The sequence below is a fragment of the Otolemur garnettii genome, unplaced genomic scaffold (assembly GCF_000181295.1).
Source record: "Otolemur garnettii isolate 467f Iridium unplaced genomic scaffold, OtoGar3 scaffold00158, whole genome shotgun sequence".
Taxonomy (NCBI): domain Eukaryota; kingdom Metazoa; phylum Chordata; class Mammalia; order Primates; family Galagidae; genus Otolemur; species Otolemur garnettii.
The window spans coordinates 3,905,056-3,929,850 of NW_003852553.1; the positions used below are offsets into that span (position 1 = coordinate 3,905,056).

At 36.5% G+C, this 24,795-nt stretch overlaps 1 protein-coding gene across 5 annotated transcripts in view; it reads left to right on the plus strand.

Moving 5' to 3' along the window:
* Nucleotides 1–24,795, plus strand: part of USP9X (ubiquitin specific peptidase 9, X-linked) — a 135,066-nt gene that overhangs the window by 99,331 nt on the left and 10,940 nt on the right. For all 5 annotated transcript variants that reach the window (XM_023519134.1, XM_023519135.1, XM_023519137.1 and 2 more), the window contains exons 27-38: nt 1,832–1,940; nt 2,158–2,304; nt 3,448–3,594; nt 4,699–4,921; nt 7,224–7,444; nt 10,199–10,389; nt 14,906–15,079; nt 17,417–17,558; nt 19,035–19,788; nt 20,739–20,862; nt 21,547–21,772; nt 22,277–22,406. In XM_023519134.1, coding sequence (XP_023374902.1) covers nt 1,832–1,940; nt 2,158–2,304; nt 3,448–3,594; nt 4,699–4,921; nt 7,224–7,444; nt 10,199–10,389; nt 14,906–15,079; nt 17,417–17,558; nt 19,035–19,788; nt 20,739–20,862; nt 21,547–21,772; nt 22,277–22,406 — 2,588 coding nt within the window. The remainder of the gene's footprint in view (nt 1–1,831; nt 1,941–2,157; nt 2,305–3,447; nt 3,595–4,698; nt 4,922–7,223; nt 7,445–10,198; nt 10,390–14,905; nt 15,080–17,416; nt 17,559–19,034; nt 19,789–20,738; nt 20,863–21,546; nt 21,773–22,276; nt 22,407–24,795) is intronic.

Here is a 24,795-nt window from a genome sequence, read left to right on the forward strand (position 1 = left end):
AAAAATAGCTGGGTGTTGTGGTGGGCGCCTGTAGTCCCTGCTACTTGGGAGGCCGAGGCAGGAGAATCGCTTGGGCCCAGGAGTTGGAGGTTGCTGTGAGTGTGATGCCATGGCACTCTACCCAGGGCAACAGCTTGAGGCTCTGTCTTAAAAAAAGAAAAAAAAAATAACCAAAGCAGTGGGACTGAAATACAGCTTTGGAAAATCTGATAAAAATTATGGACCTCCCCAGAAAAAATAGGTCCTCCTGGCTTCCCGTAACTTAGACCCCTCTCTCCCCAATTCTACACACAAATATTTTAGGGGCTCCTGAGTCCTTCTGATTTGTGGACTATTTTCAGAAATCTAAAAATGCATACATTTTCTGTACTAACATCCAAGAGGGATGGTCAGATTCTGTAGGTAGAAACCAAGGCAGTGGAACTGAAATACAGCTTTGGAAAATCTGATAAAAATTATGGACCTCCCCAGAAATAGATCATCAGATGTAGATCTGATCATCCCTCTTGGATGTTAGTACAGAAAATGTATGCAGTTGAGTTCTTTACAACTTGGATGTTAAGTTAGGTTCTGAGCTCTTTCATAGCTAGCACAAAGACAGAGATATTCATGAAATGTAGTTTGTGGGATCTGCTTAGTCAGCAGATACTCATTAGGCATCTCCCCTATGTCAAACATTGTCTTAGGTGCCAGAAAGTCTGACATCCACAATGCAAAGCCCCTACCCTGAAAGAGCTTACTTTCCAACAGAAAAAAACCTACCATCTTATAAAGAAAAAGTATTTGTACATTAGTAAGTGGTTCTTTTATATGCTGGATGGTATTCTAGGTTCCAAAGGGCATTGTGTTAACTAAATAGATGGCTGTTGACTGTGTCCATAGCTCAGTGGATAGGGCGCCAGCCATATATACCCGGGCTGGCAGGTTCGAATAAGGCCTGGGCCAGCTAAAACAACAATGACAACTTCAACAACAACAACAAAAAGCCAGTGTTGTGGCAGGAGCCTGTAGTCCCAGCTACATGGGAGGCTGAGGCAAGAGAATCACTAAAGTCCAAGAGTTTGAGGTTGCTGTGAGCTGTGATGCTATGGCACTCTACTGAGGGCAACATAGTGAGACACTGTCTCAAAAATAAATAAAATAGATGCTGTCTATGCCCTCTGGAAGCATTTTTTTCTAATGAGATCTATGTAGTATGTAATATTTTTTAACAAGGTAGATCCACAATGGTAGGTAAAATTCTCAGTACAGGGCCAGAGATAAGTTTTTCCCACAGGTCATCATAAGAGTATCTTGTATATTACAATGGTTCTCGATCTTAGGCACACATCAGGATCACCTGAAGGGTTTATTAACCCTTCGAGCCTAAGAATTAACCTCTCTGACAAGTGCCCAGATAATGCTGATTTTGCTTATCCTGGGGACTGTGGTTTTAGAATCACTAGGTATGATATACTGAACAGCTGCCATAATGTCTTTACTGTGATTGTTAGAGAATTTGTACCAAGCTACTGTTTCAAAACACAATTAAATGAAAATTCTGTACAGGTCCACAAAGATGCATCAGACTTTATTGTAGAGCATTTGATATCTAGAGGAACATTTCCAGCCTTTTTCAAGGAGACTGTTAGAAGATGTCTCTCATACTCATAGTGACAATTTAAGGATAATAGTCCTAGGCATACAGCTTAAGTTTACCTATTAGGTGGTGCTGGCTTTGAGTCCTTAATTTATGCTGTCTTACACTCTCCCTGCCAGTTTAGAATGGTGTTAGAATCTTCTTAGAAAAAAATGAAAATAATAGATTAAATGTGAATCATTTTTGTTTCAGAACTGTCCGTCAGGTGGCACAGGAGCAGTTCTTTTTAATGTGCACCAGATGTTGCATGGGACATCGGCCTCTTCTTTTCTTCATTACTCTGCTCTTTACTGTTTTGGGGGTAAGATGTTTTTCAGTATGCCTATCAATGTAATTCATTCTCTATAAACAGGGAATATTCAGAAATTTATGAGTTTAGCATTAATGTTAAATCAGTCTGTATTTAACAAATAGTAGTAATTGCCCATGTTATTTTAGTCATCTGCTGTAGTTGACTCTGGGGTTTTTAAAGTATTCTGAGTATGGACATGTAAATTCATATTCTTCATTATTTTCAGAGCACAGCCAGAGAGAGAGCGAAACATTCAGGCGACTATTTCACTCTTTTGAGGCACCTTCTTAACTATGCTTACAATAGTAGTATTAATATGCCCAATGCTGAAGTTCTTCTCAATAATGAAATTGATTGGCTTAAAAGAATTAGGGTAAGTTGCGATGGTTAATACTGTTTTATCGTGACCAGTATTAGTAAATAGAGTGTTTTGTTAATAAATTATTTATAGTTTTAGTTTTCGTTTTTTTGTTGTTGTTTAGTTTTGAGACAGAGTCACCTTAGGGTAGAGTGCAATGGCGTCACAGCTCACAGTAACCTCAAACTCATGGGCTCAAGCAGTCTTCTTGCCTCAAACTCCGAGTAGCTGGAACTACAGGCACCTGCCACAACGCCCAGCTAGTTTTTCTATTTTTAGTAGAGATGGGATCTCGCTCTTGCTCAGGCTGGTCTCAAACTCCTGAACTCAAGCCAATCCATCTGCCTTAGTCTCCCTAAGTACTAGGATTATAGGCAGGAGCCACCACGCCTGGCTTGGTTTATAGTTTTGAGCATTTTTGTTAAATGGAAAACCCCCAAAGAACAACAAAAAGGACCAAAGAATACTTTTTTGCTTACTTCAAACATTGATAGTTCAACTTCCTCCATTTTAAGTATTTTGGACCTTTTTGCCAATTCTCTTTTTTTTTTTTTTTTTTTAAGTATTCTTGAATTGTTTCATCAAAAATGAGTCTGATCGGCTCGGCGCCTATAGCTCAACCAGCTAAAGCGCCAGCCACTTACACCTAAGGTGGCAGGTTCGAATCCCCAGCACGGACCCGCCAAACAACAATGACAGCTGCAACCAAAAAATGGCCGGGCGTTGTAGCCGGCGCCTGTGGTCCCAGCTACTTGGGAGGCGGAGGCAGGAGACTCGCTTGAGCCCAGGAGTTGGAGGTTGCTGTGAACTGCAACACCACAACACTCTACCCAGGCGGACAGAGTGAAACTCTGTCTCGACAACAACAACAAAAAAAATGAGTCTGATCGACTAGCAGTTTTGATCATAACACCTGGAACTTTGTAGTTAGGCAGAAATGTATGAGAATTTGTTTCTTGTTTTTAAGCCTTGGAATTACTATTTCTTCTAATAATTCATAAAACCTATTTTTATAATGTTCTGAAGATGAAAACTTTTAACTTGAATGGAAAGGTTTAGAGGAATTATCTCATGTCCCTGCAGCTCTGTCCTGTTCTGGCATCCTCCCTTCTTTCATAAATAGGCATTTGATTTTTTTTTTTTTCTTTTGGTGGGCAGGATGATGTTAAAAGAACTGGTGAAACAGGTGTTGAAGAGACGATCTTGGAAGGCCACCTTGGGGTGACAAAGGAGTTATTGGCCTTTCAAACTCCTGAGAAAAAGTTTCATATTGGTTGTGAAAAAGGAGGTGCTAATCTCATTAAAGTAAGTTCTGTGTTCTTGGTCCTAAACAAGATATCCTGACCTTCTAAATGTTTATCATCAAATCTGTCTTATTAATTTATAGTTATGTTTTTGGTGTGTTAACTTGACTATTTCTTTAATTTTTAAAAACTAATATCAGGGTTATGATTTCTTTTTAAATGTAGTTGTGATTTTATTCAAGAGATGTTTCCAGATTTTATGTGTAAAAATATTTCAGTGTAGGGCGGCACCTGTGGCTCAAAGGAGTAGGGCGCCAGTCCCATATGCCAGAGGTGGCAGGTTCATATACAGTCCCGGCCAAAAACTGCAAAAAAAAAAAAAAATTTTTTTTTTTTTTTTTTTCGGTGTAAAGTAAATAAGCATTATTTAATTGTTCTGTTTAGAAAATCTTGGTTGTTCCATCAGGCTATATAAATGAGGCAAACATCTGTTGTATAAAAATATATCTTGTATATCATATTTTTTTAAATGAGTTTCTTCGTATTAAGTGGTAACTCAAGTATTTTATTAAAATGGGTTTATTTTTGGTATGCATTTCATTAAAAGACTATACTTTTTTTTTCTTGAGACAGAGTCTCACTATGTCACCCTTGGTAACTGCGTCACAGTTTACAGCAACCTCAAACTCTTCGGCTTAAGTGGTTCTCTTGCGTCAGCCTTCCAAGTAGCTGGGACTACAGGCACCTGCCATAACGCCCAGCTATTTTTTTTTGTTTGTTTGTTTTGTTTTTGTTATTGCAATTGTCATTGTTGCTTAGCTGGCCCTGGCCCGGTTGAACCCGCCAGCCTCGGTGCATGTGACTGGCACTGTAACCACTGTGCTACGGGTGCTGAGCAGAGTATACTTATTTTTAAAATGTAAATACTTGAAATCTTTTTAATATTTAAAGATTTTTTAATGTAGGAAATTAGGTATATTTGTTAATTATAAATAGTATTTTGAGTTAGGTCTTTTTAATAGAAAATCTAAGTAAATTTTCTGATATAATAAGATCTTAAATTCTGACAAATAATTTTAAAATTATTTCCTTACAAGAGACATTTCTTTTCCCAAAACTATGTATCATTATTAATTATATAATCTCTTTTTCTTTAACTTTTTAGGAATTGATAGATGATTTCATCTTTCCTGCGTCCAACGTTTACCTACAGTACATGAGAAATGGAGAGCTCCCAGCTGAACAGGCTATTCCAGTCTGTAGTTCACCAGCTACAATTAATGCTGGTTTTGAGTTACTTGTAGCACTAGCTGTTGGCTGTGTGAGGAATCTCAAACAAATAGTAGATTCTTTGACTGAAATGTACTACATTGGCACAGCAATAACTAGTAAGTGTTTTAAAATACAAAGTAATGATTGATAATGCTAATGCTTTAAATTTTATTTATTTATTTTATTTATTTGAGACAGAGCCTCAAGCTGTCACCCTGGGTGGAGTGCTGTGGCATCACAGCTCACAGCAACCTCCAACTCCTGGGCCCAAGCGATCTCCTGCTTCAGCCTCCCAAGTAGCTGGGTCTACAGGTGCCCGCTACAACGCCCATCTATTTTTTGGTTGCAGCTGTCATTTTTTTTTTTGGCAGGCCCCGGGCTGGATTTGAACCCGCTAGCTCAGGTGTATGTGGCTGGTGCCTTAGCCACTTGAGCCACAGGAGCCAAGCCGAGAGCCTTTATGTAGAAAAATTTTCAAATGTTTGTTGAATGTCATAAGTGGTTCAAGTAGTTGGCAAAATAAATTTTATCTCATCAAATCTAAAATAAAACCCAAACTCCAGAGTAATAAGTAGGCAAAATAAATGCCATAGAGTTCAAACTTAAAGTTTTAAATTACATACATTAAAAAAACCTTTCAGGCCCTCACTTACAAGTCTTTTGATGTTTTTTATGAATTCTAAGAAAATCTAGGTTTTTGAAAATTAGAATGTGAGGAGATACCATATTATTAGTGTACTTTAATGTTTTCCCACCTCAAGTCCATGAAATAGACTGTAGACACCTGATCTTACAGATAGGAACTAAAGCTCTTAAAAGGTTTGGACAATATAAAATACCAGACAAAGGAGAAATAACTCAAGTATATCTCGGGCTATTTGAAGAGAAAACCACTATTTAGCTACAACACTTAAGAAAATTACTGGTTACAGTAAATGTTTAAGAATACGTTGAATTATTTTTTGATATATTGCATTTTGGAATATAAGGAAGTTTTTATTACTAAGGAGTTTCTGATTAAACTAACTGCTTAAATGGTTAGACCTTTACCTATTCTATCAAATCTATGTATAGTGAGGTTTGCTTTTTGTTTTTTAACTTAATGGGTTTTAGTTTACTTAGTTTTGCTTTAAAATAGTATACTGGCATGGTAAAAATTTCAAGTAGTGAAGAGGGTACTTACAACATACTAAAAAGTATGTTTCTGCAAATCCCTTCCCTGGTTCACTTTGATAGCTACAACCGTTGTCATCCGTTCATATCTGTTGTCTTGGCATCTATATGTATGCAAAATATACATTAAAAAATCTTTTTTTGTTCAGTTTTTAACCAAAGATTGGAATATAATACAGTATTATTCACTTTGTTTTCCACTTACTAATGTATCTGTCATTGTCCCCTATCAATACATATTTATCTAATTCCATTTATTGACTATATACCTTTCAATTCAACATAATTATTTGACCAGTACCTTACAAAATGATGATGTTTACATTTTCCCCAGTAGAGGGAGATGGGGAAATGTACAGTGATTTACAGTTTTCACAGAACTTTGAAATCCACTTAATCTTGTTTACCCCTTGGAATAACATTGTGGATATAGACTCTTATTGTTATATTTACTAGGAGTAAACAGAACCTCATCTGAAGGTGGGGAAAAAGAGTTGGTGTACATCAGAACCAGAGTGTGAGTGCAGGTGGTCTTAGTTTATTTAAAACCGGGGAAGCGGCTTGGCGCCTGTGGCTCAAGCGGCTGAGGCCCCAGCCACATACACCTAAGGTGGCGGGTTCGAATCCAGCCCGGCCCACCAAACAACAATGACAGCTGCAACCAAAAAATAGCCGGGCGTTGTGGCGGGCACCTGTGGTCCCAGCTACTTGGGAGGCTGAGACAGGAGACTCATTTGAGCCCAGGAGTTGAAGGTTGCTGTGAGCAGTGAAGCCATGGCACTCTACCCAAGGGGACAGCTTGAGGCTCTGTCTCAAAAACCCCAGGGAAGCTATAATGTGTTGTAATGTTTATCTAACACTTCATGCCATGGTGAATTTCAGGGCATTTCCTAAAACATGCAAAAGTATGAAATAATTAAGAAAATTAATGACTAATAATAAAAATTAAGTTAGCATGTAGATGTTAGTGTTATGCCATCTTGTTTGACTACTTCTTTGACTGCCATAGAAGCAGCATTAGATAAAACATGGATTTGTGAATGATTAAGAAGCTGCACAGTGGTGCACGTTGCATTGTGTCTTAGATTGTTTGAAGATAAAATGTAGACTTAGAGCACTGTTTAGGATAGCTATAGGGTTAGTAGAATTGTGAGTAGAATTATTGGCTTGTATTACTCTTTTACCTTAATAGAGCTCAAAAGAACAAAATAGTTGTTTATACTATAAGAATCTTTTCTTTCTCAGCTTGTGAAGCACTTACTGAGTGGGAATATTTGCCACCTGTTGGACCCCGCCCACCGAAGGGATTTGTGGGGCTGAAAAATGCTGGTGCTACTTGCTACATGAATTCTGTGATTCAGCAACTCTACATGATTCCCTCCATCAGGAATGGTATTCTTGCAATTGAAGGGACAGGTAGTGATGTAGATGATGATATGTCTGGGGATGAGAAGCAAGACAATGAGGTAAATTTTAATTATTTCTGTTTTTGAAATTCTAATACCAGATACTCTTCTCTCTTAAGAGAGTATTGTACTTTTGTCAGGTTTAAGTATATTTGAAAGTAGGGGTGGACTTCTCCCGGCATGGAATACTGCCTGTTGACGTAGTGTAGTATTCACTGTCTACCAGACTTTAAACTACAATTAATATTTAGCATAGTTTGTATGTCCTTAAAGCAGTGGCTATTGGACTCATCTTTTTTGTGTAGTGTTCAGTGTAATTTGGAGTTTGTATAATGCTGAGGATCTTACTACCCATCTCCAGGACATTTCCTCTTAGGAAACTGAAACTCTGTGCCCGTTAAACAACTCCCCATTTCCCCCTTCCCCCAGTCCTTGGCAACCACCATTCTTTCTCTCTCTATGATCTTGACTATTCTAACTATCTCATTTAAGTGGAATCATATGATATTTGCCATTTTATGGCTGATTTATTTTACTTACCATAATGTCCTCAATGTTCCATGTTGTAGCATGTGTCAGAATTTCTTCTTTTTAATGGCTGAGTGATATTCATTGTATGTATGTATGTGCCACATTTTGTTTATCCATTCATTTGTTAATGGGCACTTGGATTGCTTCTCCATTTGAGCTGTTCTGACTAAGGCTGCCTTGTGTTTTCAGTTCTTTTGGGTACATGCCCAGAAGTGGAAGTGCTGGATTATGTGGTGATTCTGTTTTTAATTTTTTGAGGAACTGTTTTCTACAGCAATTGCATTTTATATTCCCACTAACAGCACATAGGGGTTCCAATTTTCCCACATCCTTGCCAACATTTGATATATTCTTCTTTTGCTAGTAGCCATCCAAAATAGATATGAGATATTACCTCATTGTGATTTCTGTTTTCATTTCCCTAATGGTTAATGATTTTGTGCAGCTTTTCCTATGCTTGTTATTAGCCACTTGTGTGTATTCTTTTTAGAAATAACTCTCAGATCCTTTGTCCATTTTTTTAATCACATTGTGTTGTTGAGGGGTCTTTTTTCTTTTCTTTTTTAGAGATAGAGTCTGGCTGTTTTTCCCAGCCTAGAGAACAGTGGTATCATCATAGTTCTCTGTAGTCTTGAACTCCTAGAGCAAATGATCCTCCTGCCTCAGCCTCCTGAGTAGCTGGCTCTACTGGCACATGCCCACCTAATTTTTACATTTTTTGTATAGATGGAGTCTCACTGTGTTGGTCAGGCTGATCTCAAATTTCTGGCCTCAAGCAATCTTCCTGTCCCTGCCTCCCAAAGTGCTAGGATTACAGGCATGAGCCATCACTCTAGCTTGTTGTTGAGATTAAAGAGTTCTCTATACTACATATTACCCTCTTACCAGATAAATGATTTGCAGATACTTTCTCCCATTTAGGGGGGTTACCTGTTTACTCTTTTGAGAGTATCTTTGCACAAAAGTTTTTGATCTTCCTGAGGTCCAATATATCTATTTTATTCTTTCGTTTCCTGTGCCTTTGGTGTCCTATTCAAAAAACCATTGCCAGATCCAGTGTCTTGAAGCTTTTGCCGTGTGTTTTAGGAGCTGTGTGACTTTAGTTCTTAAGATTTTGTTCCATTTTGATGTAATTTGTGTATATAATGTTAGATAAGAGTCCAACTTCATTTTGTTGCATGTGAATATTCAGTTTACCCAACACCATTTGTTGAAGAATACTACTCTTACATGCCATATAATGTTTTGGTCAGTGATGGGCCGCATAAATGATACTTGTCCAATAAGATTATAATACCATATTTTTACTATGCCATTTCTATGTTCAGATAAGTTTAAGTATCTGAAGCATTGTGTTACAGTTGCTTACAGTATGTAGTACAGTAATAGCTATACAAATTTATGGCCTACAAGCAATAGGCTATACCATCTAGGTTTGTATAAATACATTCTATGATGGTTCCATAATAAAATCACTTAACAGTTTCTCAGAATGTATCCCCATTGTTAGCAAAGCATGACTGACTGTACTTTGTGTATTTCATTAAATGTTCACAGTTCTGGTTATTTTATACACATCTCATAATCCTCACAATATCTACCTGAAGAATGTATTATCCTCATTGCCACATAAGGAAACTAAAACATTAAGAGTAAACAAGCCGGGTGTGGTGGCTCACGCCTGTAATCCTAGCACTCTGGGAGGCTGAGGCGGGTGGATCGCTTGAGCTTATGAGTTTTGAGATTAGCCTGAGCAACAGTAAGACCCAATTTCTAAAAATAACTAGGCGTTGTGGCAGGCGCCTATTGTCCCAGCTACTTGGGAGGCTGAGACAAGAGGATCGCTTGAGCCCAGGAGTTTGAGGTTGCTGTGAGCAATAATGCCATGGCACTCAACTCCAGGGCAACTGAGTGAGACTCTGTCTCCAAAAATAAATAAAAACAAAAGTGTAAACAATTTTTACTTTCTCAAAGTTAGTTACTTAGCCTATAAGCAATAGAGGCTGCCTTTGTGTCCAGTTCAGTCTACCTTGATCACCACACTAATTCTACTCTGCTATATTATATTATTATCTGCTTCTGATACATGGTTAGGGTTATTCATTTATGATAAACTCATATGTGAAATGGTGGGGATACACTCCAATACTGTAAATTAAAATTTATAAATTGAAAGTTAAGTGCTTTGAAAATAACAAATCATTTGTTCACTAACTGGCATTTGTCTCAGCATATTTTACTATACTTTAGATTAGCTTGTTAATGATAATTTTTGGTTTCTAGAGCAATGTTGATCCCAGGGATGATGTATTTGGATATCCTCAACAATTTGAAGATAAACCAGCATTAAGTAAAACAGAAGATAGGAAAGAGTACAATATAGGTGTCTTAAGACACCTTCAGGTCATCTTTGGTCATTTAGCTGCTTCTCGACTACAATACTACGTGCCCAGAGGATTTTGGAAACAGTTCAGGTAAACTATAGATGGATAGTAATAGGGATACTTAAACTTAATGAACATTTCAGCATACTAACATTAAACCTCTAAAATACACAGTCTGACAATTAAGTTCGTGAACTTATCCTAGAAAATAGTGCTACATACCTCATTGCTGAATTCACTGTGGTCACTTTCAAGGTACTTCCCTTGGGAAGCTATGCACCAACACCAATGCCTAATCCACCCTTCAAAGCAATTTTGGAACTCTTTCTGGAAAGGCCATCAAAGCTGCTATTATATTACCCTTGATGTCCTGAATGTCATCAAAATATCTTCTTCAATATTTCCTTATCTTGAGGTAAAGAAAAAGGTCATTGGGGGCCAGATGAGGTCAGTAGAGAGGGTGTTCCAATACAGTTCTATATTTACTGGCCAAAACCTCCCTCACAGACAGTGCCGTGTGAGCTGGTACATTGTCATGACACAAAAGCCATGGCCAGGATTTTCAGTTAAGATTTTCATGACTGTTGCTGCATCAGTATTTACTTGGTCTGCTGTGCTTCTCAAAATCTGGCCATGATTTTGACACATAATTCAATGAATTTTTGCAATGTTTCCATTAGTTCTGCTTGTTACTGGCTGCCCTAACCCCTCTTCATCAGTAATGCTTTCTCTCTCCTCAGAAAAAAAGTTTAATCCATTTGTACACTACTGTTTTCTTCATGGCATTATCCCCATAAACTTGGATTAACATGTCCCTGATTTCACTTCCATTCTTGCTAAGTTTAACAAGAAATCTATAAATGTTTTATTCATTTCTCTGATTCAAGCTCTGACATTCTGACGATGGTACACAAAACATACAACAATAATGAACAATACTCAGCAAGATACTATTACACACCAACTTTAAAAACAACTGTGAACCCTGATATACCAAAGTTTTGAAACCTTACCAATTGTTTGTACAGTGCTGCCAAGATAAGCTCATGGTAGCAAGTCCACGAACTTAATTGTCAGACCTTGTGTATGTTGGAAAGCATACTTAGGTTTAATATTTAAGCAATAATATTATTCAAACTATTCTTCCTAGGTTTTTTCTTTTTTATTGTCCCCATAGGAGGAGGTAGGAACTGTCATAGTACATAAGGTGGGGGCAGCATTCTTTAATCTTTATAATGACATTTTTATTAGGAAATCGTTGAATACATACAGAAGTAGAATAGCATGAACCTTTACTCATCACTTGAGTTCAACAACTGACAACTCATGGCCAGTTTTGTTTAATCTACATTCCTACGTACTTCTTTCCAGATTGGTTTGAAGCAAAGTCTAGATGTATAGTTTCATCTATAAATACACATATAGCTCCGTCTGTTCCAGAACAACCATTATACTGTTACAATTTTTTAAAATTTCTTAATCATCATATTAAATGTCTGCCAGTATTTGAATTTACCCAGTTATCCATGAGTGTTTTTTACTGGTAGATAGTATTTTAAAAATTAGGATCCAGATATGGTCCATATACCATAAATGGTGATGATAGCTTTTGAGTTGCTCTTTGTCTTTTTTCCCTTTTCCAGTTATTGAGGGGTGGGGCTAGGTAGTTTACCCTATAAATTTTCTCATAGTCTAAATTTTTGTTGATGGAATCCCTGTAGTCCCCTACATTTGCTGCAAATGCCTAGCGAAGATCTAGGAGGCTTTACCAGATTGAGATTATTATTTTTCTTCTGGCGGAGTGGATAGACAAGGCTACTTCATGGGTGGTAATGTTTATCTCCATGGAGAGTAGCATATAATGTCTGTCTCTCCTATGTTGTTAACAGCTATTGATCGTCATTATCTTAATATAGTATTTCGTCAGGGTTATAAAATACTAATATTCTAATTGTATTCTTTCATTTAGCTAGCTAGACTAGATCCATAAAGAGAAACTTTCTCTCACCACCTAAATTATTTAGCTACCCTAATGTATGATTTTATGGAAAGGTGGGATAAATGCTTTTTTAAAAAAATTTCAATTATATCTTGGTTATGTTTCTCTAACTTCATTTATTTCACTGCTATTTTTTTAAATCAATGCTTATGTGTCATGTACTGTGCTAAAATACTACAGTACCACCACGTAACTCTCTACTATGTATAAACAGAGCTATAATGCTTCATAAATGTGGTTTTTTGTTTTGTTTTAATTTTTAAAAATGTCTTAGAATCCATCCCTTCAGGGTACCTGCCAGCCAGCTAAGAAGAGGTGGTCAGCAAAGGGTCACCTGATACTAACAGTATGGTTTGCCTTCCCCGTTTTCTGGCAGAGTGGCTCCTTTTTTACATAAAAGGACACTGCAGTACTTAGATTTATTTTGAAACTTTTGTTTTATGGTACAATGACCTCCACCCTCTGTGACTCACCATATAAATTCCTTTTATTCCCTAACTAGGACCCTGAATTAATCAGTACTAGTGGCTTGCATGTACTAACTTCCCTCCTAGCTGTGCTTTTTTTGCTCTTTCAGTCCCAGTACCCAGCACGGCCTTTGCCCTCTTCTCTCACTCTTTGAGTTCCTGCCTTTTTCTTTCCCTAGCTTATTTCATCTCTGCTTTTTTTAGCATTTCCATTTCTGCTCTTCTAAATTACTCTTCACACTTTTAAGCTTTTATCTTAAAATTTGTCATTCATTTTGTTTTCTCTCTTATAGTACTGTTGTTGTTTTGATTTCTCAGTTATTCCCTATGCTGGTGGAGCTCCACAAGTGTTACAGCCTAACACTTCAAAACTTTTTTTTTGTTTGTTTGGGTTTTTTTAGAGGCAGAGTTTTACTGTCACCTGGGTAGAGTGCTCACAGCAACCTCAAGCAATCCTCTTGCCTCAGCCTCCTGACAAGCTGGGACTACAGGCACCCACTGTGACACCTGGCTAGTTATGTTTCTTTTTTAATAATAGAGACGGGGGTCTCTCTCTTGCTCAGGCTGGTTTTGTACTCATGAGCTCAAGTGATCCACTCACCTCAACTTCCCAGAGTACTAGGATTATAGATGTGAGCCACCACACCTGGCCCTGGCTTTTCTTTTTAAAATCTCAATCTGATGTGTAATAAGGAATCAAGAATTTAGTTATTGCTTCAGTGTAAAATAATCCCTCTATCTCTAACTTATTGTGACTTTATGACACAGATTTTTTTTGACAGTGAAAAAAAAAATTTTTTTTTTTTTGAGACAGTGTCTTACTTTGTATCCCTCCATAGAGTGCTGTGGCATCACAGCTCACAGCAACCTCTAACTCTCGGGCTTAAGTGATTCTCTTGCCTCAGCCTCTCAAGTAGCTGGGACTCCGCCACAACACCCGGCTATTTTTTTGTTACAGTTTTTGTTGTTGTTTAGCAGGCCTGGGCAGGGTTTGAACCAGTACCCTACCCACTGAGTTACAGGTGCTACCCAACACTGAAATTTTTTAAGAGTCCAGGTCAGTTATCTTGTAAAATGTCTTTGATTCCTGTGATTGTAACTAAAGTTTGAATACAGGACATGGGAGAGGACTCAAGAAAACTGATACATAAGTATTGTTACATGCTTATCACTGCATTGCATTGGAAGGCACATGGTATTTGTTTAGGTATTAGTGATATTATTAATAACTTTGATTCTTGATTCTTTGATGTCTTAACAGATCTCTATTCTAAAAGATACCTTTTCTCCTTTTGTAATAAGTTGATTATATCTTTGAAAGTATGGGGAAGTGAGTACAATTTGAAAGTAAATAGAATGAACTGGTATTAATTCCAATAATGAAACAAATAACAAATGATATATCTGATTTTAAACTTACTATATGCAAATTTTTATTTCTCTAAAATATAATTGAGATTATTTGTTACATAGAAAAGATTTTACAAAAGTATTCATCAAAAGTTCTGGCATTTAAAATATATTTGATGTGTGTCTTATTTGGAAGAAAAAATATGTAGATTCTTTGCACATTACACGTAAATACAAAATCAGATGCACTGGCAGTTTCCAGTATTGCTTGGGCTTTAGCAGTTATCAGTTCTCGTTTTGTAATACACAGAAGCGATAGTTTTCTCAGATTACTCAAAAGTCATTAATTTTAGAACAAGTCACATCTTTTCTCTTTGCACTTGGAAAAATCAATTACAAGTATATATATCTGATCTTTTTACTATCTATAATCTAAAATTTAAGTAAAATGGACCAAAAAAATTACAATCTCTACATGAGAGTGAGACCCACCACCCAATCTTAATAGCATCTTTAGTTGGATTGAAAATAAATGCATGTACCCCATTACCTACAACAACCTCTGCTTCTTAGAGTCAGTATAGTTTCATGGCAGTTCTTTGCCGCTAGAACACCACCTTTACTATGAGCCAGGCTCGCTCTCTCTCCCATCACGTTCTATATGTAAAGTGCGTTTAATTTATATACTGTGATTTGTGGTTGTGTTACCTTCCCCTCCCCCAAGAAATACAGTGTACATATTACTTTATGAATGTCATGTGTTACATGTTTTATTCCATTTTTTTCTTAGGCTGTGGGGTGAGCCTGTTAATCTTCGTGAACAACACGATGCTTTAGAATTTTTTAATTCATTAGTAGATAGTTTAGATGAAGCTTTAAAAGCCTTAGGACATCCAGCTATGCTAAGTAAAGTCTTAGGAGGTTCCTTTGCTGATCAGAAGATTTGCCAAGGCTGTCCACATAGGTAAGTGCTAATTACATATCCAGAGTGTTGTACTATGAATATACTAACAAAAATTACATTTTTAGCAGTATTTATGTACAAAAGTAGAGTCTGCCACTGATTACTAAATACCTGAAACACTCTCAGTTATGGATTGTGCATGCCTTACTACTGTAGGGTGGTTTTTTGTTTTTGTCTAATAACTTGGTTTCTTTTACTTTGCCTAATCTCTATAACATTTCATACTCTTCCATTCTTTTACATATCGTTATTCCTGGAGGGAAATAAAATGACATTTTAAGTAACCACTATAGTGGTTACTTAAAAGTTAGCCCTTCGTCTTAGAATGTGAGTAATTATAACTTTGTAAATAAATACATTAAGTTTAGAAGGTGACAGAGCTAGAGTAATATTTTCATACAAATGAATACTGGCTTTTAGAATAGCATCAATATTGTTGTCATCCTTAAGGATTGCATATAAAACATTTATAGGCTCAGCACCTGTAGCTCAGCGGCTAGGGTGCCAGCCACATAACACCAGAGCTGGCGGGTTCAAATCTAGCTCAGGCCTGCCAAAGAACAGGGACAACTCCAACTAAAAAACAGCCAGGTGTTGTGGTGGGCACCTGTAGTCTCAGCTACTGGGGAGGCTGAGGCAAGAGAATCACTTGAGCCCAAAAGTTGGAGGTTGCTGTGAGCTAGGATGCCACGGCACTCTACCAAGGGTGACATAATATGACTCTGTCTCAAAAAAAAAAAAAAGGAAAGAAATAGCTAAATAATCAGTTCATCACTGGGAAACACACATTTATGCCTGTCAACATGAAGTTTTACCTTGACTTGTTTTGGTACTTTATCAATTAATGTTGGTTTGCAATCCCTTCTCTCCAGTCTATCTCATTAAGATAGTATTTACAAGCCAAACTGCATTAAATACAGTCCTGGGTTTGAGTATGTATGTGGTTGGTAGAGGTACTTGTTTTTGATTATGAGGAAATGATTAGGAGAGACGTAATACTATATAAATGAGAAATTTGTCAGGTTATAATCTTACCCCTAATTGAGAATTAGTACATGTATACTTGTTCACTTGACCTTGGCAACTTTTGGTCCTTTAGAAGACTTTTTTATATTTGATAAATGATAAAACAAAATTTTATCATCTTGTTTAATTACTGATAAAATAGCCAACTTATTTATTGGTCATCTGTTTGTGTAAATTCTTTGCGGTTTCTTTTTAGGTGATTTTCCAAATTATTTAGAAATTACTGGTAGGTGAAAATGTCAAGAGATTATGGTCTTTGCAGTTAGTTTAGTTTATCGTCAACAACTAAACTAGTCTTGTTCTTGTTACGTGCCATAAAGTTACATCCAGAGTCCCAAATTTGTCTATTATAGAGCATTATTTGTCTAGAACAGGGTCAAAAAACTCCAGAGCTCATTGCATTTTTGTAAATTTTATTGAAACATGCCTATGTATTTGTGTACTGTCTGGCTGCTTTTACGACAACAGCAGAATTGAGTAAAATGGTCCCTGGCGTAACAATGGTTCAACTTAAAATTTTTATTTTTTCTGATAGTAAAAAAGCAGTACGCATTCATTAGAAACCTTACTTCAGGTACACATGCATTCTCTTTTTCCTTTCCAAAATACTGTATTCAGTAAATTACATAAGATAGTCAACACTTTTGGCTTTGTATTAGATGATCTTGTCTAACTGTAGGATAATCTAAGTTGTTCTGATCATGTTTAAAGTAGTCTAGGCTAAGCTTAAGCTATGATGTTCAGTACATTAGATCACTATTTTCACTTTACAATAAGATGATCAGATGTAACCCCATTGTAAATCGGAGCATCTGTAGTTGCCATAGAGACCCATGAAACCCAAATTATTTACTGACACTTCACAGAATGACTTTACTGATCTCTAGTCTTTGAAAATCCAACTCTTAACTAGAGCTAAGATCTAACTTATTTTTTTCTCTTCAGGCTGCACTGGCCCCATTATATAGTCGCAATTTGCTTAATACCTATTTTGTATCATTTACAAATGCCTTTGTGTGGGTATCTTTTTTTCCTAACTAAATTTTAAATTCTTTAAATGAGAAACCATTTCAAACCCTGAATGTGTCCCATAGTGTTTAACACATAGAAGGTACTTTCGGTACCAAGCCCTAAAATGCTATTTTGCCTAATGATCTTAACTATCATTCATTGGTAACATTAACATTCTATGACTTACAGGTTTCATATTATATAATAAATATTGCAAATGTAATTTTTGTTAAGTCTATAACTTAAACGGTTATAAAACTAAGGAATAAATCCTTTATCTTTCTTAAATAATAACTTTAGGTATGAATGTGAAGAATCTTTTACAACTCTAAATGTAGACATTAGAAACCACCAAAATCTTCTTGATTCTTTGGAACAGTATGTCAAAGGAGATTTACTAGAAGGTGCAAACGCATATCATTGTGAAAAATGCAATAAAAAGGTATGGTTTACCCAGTTTTATTTAAAATATGATTGCATTTAATGGATTTGGGGAAAAAAATCAGTTGATTTTGTTCATTCTGTTTTTATTCTATTCCTTACTTTGATTTTGGAGGTTTGGGGGGGAGTTGTTTTTGTTTTGTTTGAGACATAGTTTCACTCTGTGGCCTAAGCCAGAGTGCCCTGGCATCAGGCTTGCTCACAGCAACCTGAAACTCCTGGGTTCAAGCAGTCCTCCTGCCTTAGTCTCCCAAATAGCTGGGACTATACCCCACAATGCCTGGCTAACTTTTCTATTATTTAGTAGAGACTGGCTCTCATTCTTCCTTAGCCTGGTCTCTGAACTCTTAAGATCAAGGGATCCTCCTGACGTGGCATTCCAGAGTGCTGGGATTATGGGTGTGAGCTGCCTGTCTCAGTCTCTTCCCTACTTTCCAGGCAGTAAAACTCATTTAAAGCTTTGTTAGGGAAAGTAGTTTAAAAAGTAATTCCAGAGGGATTAGGGAAAACAGATGAAATGAGTGATTTTAAAAGCCATAATGGCTTGATATTCTCTTATTTTAAGTTACTATAAGGATTAAATATTACTACTTCTGTAGTACATGTACTTAGTATATTACCTGACATCTAATTACTTAGTGAATATTGACTACTTTCATTGTTACTATATTTCTTCAGTTTTTGTGCAGCAAACCATCTTCATTGGAATGATAATAAACATCACACAAAGTAGTAAGGGCTAGGTAGTAATGATAGTATAGAAACCAAGGATAAAAGTTAGCATAATAGCACAGGCTGTTTCTGTATAACTAGTTTTAGTTAACATTTAAACCACCTGTGACAGAATTGCTTTGAGTATGTTCGTTATTATTATAAACACTTAAAATCCAGATAAGACTTGAGAGAGTTTAATATTATTTAAGACTCAGCACCTATAGCTCAGTGGCTAGGGTGCCGGCCACATACACCAAAGCTGGAGGGTTAAAACCCAGCCCGGGCCTGACAAACAACAATGACAACTTCAACCAAAAAAATAGCCAGACATTGTGGCAGGTGCTGTAGTCCCAGCTACTTAGGAGGCTGAGGCAAGAGAATTGCTTAAGCTCAAGAGTTTGAGGTTTCTGTGAGCTGTGACACCACTGGGCAACATAGTTGAGACTCTGTCTCTCTCTCTCTATATAAAAGTTTGCTTATAGGGCCAGTATACAACGACTCATGCCTATAATGCCAGCACTTTGGGAAGCCAAGATGGGAGGATCTCTTGAGACTAGACCGGGCAACATAATGAGACCCCATCTCTACTCTCAACTTGTCAGGACACCATGGCTCATGCCTGTCATTTCAGCCTGAGTGACAGACCGTTTCTTTTTTTCAAAAAAAAAAAAAAAGAGAGAGAGGGGTTTTTTTTATTATGTTTTTTGTTTGCCTTTTTTGCAGTGAATTTTAAGAAAACATTCAGTGACTTCTTCTCTTTTAGGTTGATACTGTAAAGCGCTTGCTGATTAAAAAATTACCTCCAGTTCTTGCTATCCAATTAAAACGATTTGACTATGACTGGGAAAGGGAATGTGCCATCAAGTTCAATGATTATTTTGAATTTCCTCGAGAGCTCGACATGGAACCTTACACGGTTGCAGGGGTTGCAAAGCTAGAAAGAGATAATGTAAACCCAGAGAGTCAATTGATACAACAGAATGATCAGTCTGAAAGTGAAACAACAGGAAGCACAAAATACAGACTTGTGGGTGTCCTTGTACACAGTGGTCAAGCAAGTGGGGGGCATTATTATTCTTATATCATTCAAAGGAATGGTGGAGATGGTGAGAGAAATCGCTGGTATAAATTTGATGATGGAGATGTAACCGAGTGTAAAATGGATGATGATGAAGAAATGAAAAACCAGTGTTTTGGTGGAGAGTACATGGGAGAAGTATTTGATCACATGATGAAGCGCATGTCATACAGGCGCCAGAAAAGGTGGTGGAATGCTTATATACTGTTTTATGAACGAATGGACACAATAAGCCAAGAGGATGAATTGATAAGATACATATCAGAGCTTACTATCACCACAAGACCCCATCACATTATTATGCCATCAGCCATTGAGAGAAGTGTACGGAAGCAGAATGTACAATTTATGCATAACCGAATGCAATACAGTTTGGAATATTTTCAGTTTATGAAGAAACTGCTTACATGTAATAGTGTTTACTTAAACCCTCCTCCAGGTAAGTATCAAGTATTTAGCTTTTTAGTATTAAAGAATAATTCTCACAGGATTTCTTCTTAGGCATCAACATGTTTTTTTTTTCATATTAATGTGAGAGCGCAAACAACTAGGTTACAATGTTTGTATTTGTTAGGTAGAGTCCCTCTTACAGTTGTGTCCCGCACCCAAAAGGTGTGCCATATACCCTTACGTTGTACCCATTAAGTGGGAGCACACCAATCCCTTGCCCTCCTCCCCTCCCCCCAACTTGAATTGAATTGAGTTTTTCTGTTACATGAGCATGAATTAAATAGTCTACTGGCTTCATACTAGTATCGAGTACATTGGATACTTGCTTATCCATTCTTGGGCATCACCATGTTTTATTTTTTTTAATCTTTTTTTTTTTTAAGACAGTCTCACTATGTCGCCCTTGGTAGAGTGCTGTGACGTCACAGCTCACAAGAACCTCAAACTCCTGTGCTCAAGCAGTTCTCTTGCTTCAGCCTCCCAAATAGCTGGGACTACAGGCACCCACCACAACACCCAGCCATTTTTTTGTTGGAGTTGTCATTGTTTAGCTGGCCTGTGCCAAGTTCAAACCTGTCACCCTCAGTGTATGTGACTGGCGCCGTAACCACTGTGCTGTGGGGGCCAAGCCATCACCATGTTTTAAGTTAATAATTTTCACTTTAAATGGATCTAAGTTTTTGCTTTCAATTATTTTAAAGTCATATTTTAAATGACTGTTATTTGTCAGCAGTATAGTTTTGAAAGAGGAGCCTTTATTTAGTAGTTTGTTTTTTAATTCATTAGTTTGAAATGTGCTATAAAATCAGTAGTAACAATTACTAAGTAACTGGAGAAGACTTCTCAAAATTAGTAGAAATGCAGACTTGTTTGAAAATGGGGCTTGAAAATAGAAATTTGATTTTTTTTTTTCTTATAATATCTACATTTTGTTTATAGGGCAAGATCACCTGTTGCCTGAAGCAGAAGAAATCACTATGATTAGTATTCAGCTTGCTGCTAGGTTCCTCTTTACTACAGGGTTTCACACAAAGAAAATAGTCCGTGGCTCTGCCAGTGATTGGTACGTTGCTTTGGATTTTTGTTCCTTACTATAATACTTGGTTTGGTTCTTTAATAGACTGCTTTATTTTTTCCAAACCATGAGAACCTTGTTTCAAATTGGGAATGCAGACTAAAACAAGACTTTTGGAAGCTGTTGAGAGAAATTAATATTAAAATAGTGACTTAGTCTAAATGTGGTCTTTTACTATTCAGAAGCCACTTTCCACTTTTGTATCATATCTTCAGCATCCCTATACCAAAGACGATGAGACTATGTAATCATGAAATTATAAGCCCTGGATTGAATTACGACATAATTACAAAAGGGTAAAAAATTAAAATGGTTTTAAGTTTCTAATTGTAAAAATATAGCAGACATTATGTTTGATTTAACAATTTTTACTTAATCATCTAGAAGAGGTCAAGATAAGGGAAGGGGAAAGTATATTGTCATTGAATGTAGGAAGAGTTTGGTAATGAATTTTTAGAGGACAACTCAGGTTTTTAACTGTTTTGTAACTCGGTGAGAATAAACCAAGTCATAGTATTTATCTGTCATTTTAATGGTAGTACTAGAAGCAATTGCTTCTAGTAAAAGAAAGTTTTTGTTCTTTTTTGGCACATAGACACACACTCATGCACTTTACTATAGGAAACAAGTTACTGAATTGAAATTTATAGATTTTTTTTTTTTCTGTTTTAGGTATGATGCATTGTGTATTCTCCTTCGTCACAGCAAGAATGTACGTTTTTGGTTTGCTCATAATGTCCTTTTTAATGTTTCAAATCGCTTCTCTGAATACCTTTTGGAGTGCCCTAGTGCAGAAGTGAGGGGTGCATTTGCAAAACTTATAGTTTTTATTGCACACTTTTCCTTGCAAGATGGACCATGTCCTTCACCTTTTGCATCTCCTGGGCCTTCTAGTCAGGTAATTACGTGGCTTTCTTTTAATGATTAAATGCTTAAAAATAAATTCTGTTTTCTAAAAGTTGAAGTCACAAACATATATGTATCTGTTTTGATATTTACCTAACAAGCACCTCACACAGTCTAATGTCTGTGAGTTCCATTAAAATTACTACATAGCAATGAATAGTAATTACTGGCTCTTAAAAATATAAGGAAATTTTCCCTGTTCAGTTACATTGTATTAGCTTAAATATAAATTACCATTGATGTAGATTTTTATTCTAAAATTTTTAATTGACTTAACATTTTTAATAAATCAGTGCGAAGTATTTATAGTGAAATCTACCTCAGATCTTTATTCCTTTCCCAAGAAGCAACCCTTTTTAATAATTTGATCCGTCTTCCAGAAATTTTTATTTCTGTATTCAATGTATATATGTACATGTACCGTTTTTATGCAAATAGAATTTTATCATATGTAAACCTTGTTACTGAAATAGAAGTAATGTTTCATCTTTTACAGGCTTATGACAACTTAAGCTTAAGTGATCATTTACTGAGAGCAGTGCTAAATCTCTTAAGAAGGGAAGTTTCAGAGCATGGGCGTCATTTACAGCAGTATTTCAACCTGTTTGTAATGTATGCTAATTTAGGTAAGATTTAAGTTCTCATAATTACTTTCTAATGTATTAAATGGCAAAGTTGCTTAGGTCCAGTGATAAAAATATAACCTGAACTAAAATAATAGTATCCTATAAAACCTGTTGTGAATTTTATCTGAACACGGTGCTTTCACCTTGTACTTTATAATAATTAATGCATTTGTCTTAACCTCTGTGATAGACACAGGTCTTAATCATATTTTTATCTCCTAAAGCAGTCGTGCCAAATCTGGCTGTTTTTTGAAAATACTGACTCACACTTATTAAATCAGAATTGCCAAAGGTAATACAAGAAATTCATATTTTCAAGTCTGTCACTGTGGGTTACATCTGTGATCCTAGCGCTGGGAGGCCAAGGCTAAAGGATCCCTTGAGCTCAGGAGTTAAGACCAGCCTAAGTGAGACCCTTTCTTTACTAAAAATAGAAAGCATTGGCTAGGGGGTTGTGTCAGGCACCTGTAGTCCCAGCTACTGTAGAGTCTGAGGCAAGAGAATCTCTTGAGCCCAGGACTTTGAGGTTGCTGTGAGCAAGGTTTGATGCTAAGCCACTCTAGCCTGGGACAGCAGTGAGACTCTCACTCAAAAAAAGAAAGAAATTTATATTTGTAAAATGTCCCCAAATGGTTGTCATACTATATTTGGGTATAGGACTTAATGTGTACATAAGTTTTTATTGAAGTGAACTGAAATTAAAAATAATATAGTCATTTAAATATATTCAATTAGGAATTAAATTACCCTGTTGTTAATAACATGGCCTCTGTATGACAAGTCTTCAACGTAGCCTTCTTTTACTAACATGACCTGATAATTTCTGGTGACTAATACCTGAAAAGTATATCTTGGCATCAGTCTGGCTCACAGCAACTTCAAATTCTGTCATTTTTCTTTTTGTTTTGTTTTTTTGTAGAGATAGAGTCTCACTTTATCGCCCTCAGTAGAGTGCTGTGGCGTCACAGCTCACAGCAAACTCCATCTCCTGGGCTTAGGCAATTCTGTTGCTTCAGCCTCCCAAGTAGCTGAAACTACAGGCACCTGCCACACACAACGCCTGGCTATTTTTTTGTTGTAGTTTGGCCAGCACTGGTTTGAACCCACCACCCTTGGTGGTATATGGGGCTGGCACCCTACCCACTGAGCCACAGGCACCATCCAAATTCTGTCATGTTTCGATAGCATTCAGATTTTTGTGTTACTCTTCAACAAGATTACAAATGTCAGAGCTTTCCATGGTAGCATTACTAGTAACATTTACTTAGGTTAAAAAAAAAAAAGTGTGTGTTGAATGAGTAGATAGGAATATTATAAAAAATTCTTCCATTGTTGTTTTTGGTGGGGGTTTTGTTTTTTAAGTTGGCTTGAAGAGAGGTAAATTTCCTATGATTGAAATTATAAAAATGACCTATTAATCAGGTGTACTGATCTTAAAAGGAGTAATTTATTAAGACATTCCAATTAAAATCTTAATGATATTAATATATATTTGGCCAGATTAAGATTTGGAGATCCATTAGAAGCAGATAGTTTTTAATAACTATTTATAACTACTTTAAAGGTTTTTAAAAAGTAGAGCCAAAACTAAGTTCTGTACACAGGCATGCCTATCTTTTCAGGTTTTAATTGTGTAACCTTATTCATCACTAGTTGATCCCAGGCCCTTTTAACATGAGGAATATTCTGCTTTCCATTTGTCTCTTTAGTTTGTCTTCTTTTCCCTTACTTTTCCATACTGGAGATAATTGAGTATTTGTGGTTGAGAAAGAAGAGGATATCTATTATGCAAACAGGCATAAATGGAATCTGTATTTCAAACTTAGAAATCCCACATTTAGTCATTCACAAAAATACTATTCTGTTCAATTACCCTTTTAGATAATTGCCTGTTTGGTTTGCATTGTAACCTTATAAAATTTTCCTTCTAAAAGTAAATACTGCACAGATCTATAAACCTCCATATGAAATTCTTAAGACCAGTATGCATTGAGATTCAGAATTATTTAGATTACAGAAAGGAAAAACTGTTTATAATAAGAGCTTTTAGAATCTCAGGATTTTAGATAAGAGATTGTAGACCTGCATTTATTTTGCTTCTGGGAAAATGGCAACAAAGAAGAGAGTCTCATGGAAGCAAACAAAAAGGTGGTTGCCATATAATATGTTAATGGCTATAATAGGACATACATAAAGCACCACAGAAATATCGCAGGGGTGCCTGGACCTGACCAGATTTGGGAAGCACAGGAGCCTTAATGGGGAATTTGATATGGGATTGGTTAGTTGAGTTTTCCATCCACGGTGAACACCAGATGCTAAGACTTGGGATACACTTGGCTCATTGGAGGAAATGAAAGTTATCCAGTTTGACTAGAATTGATGTAAT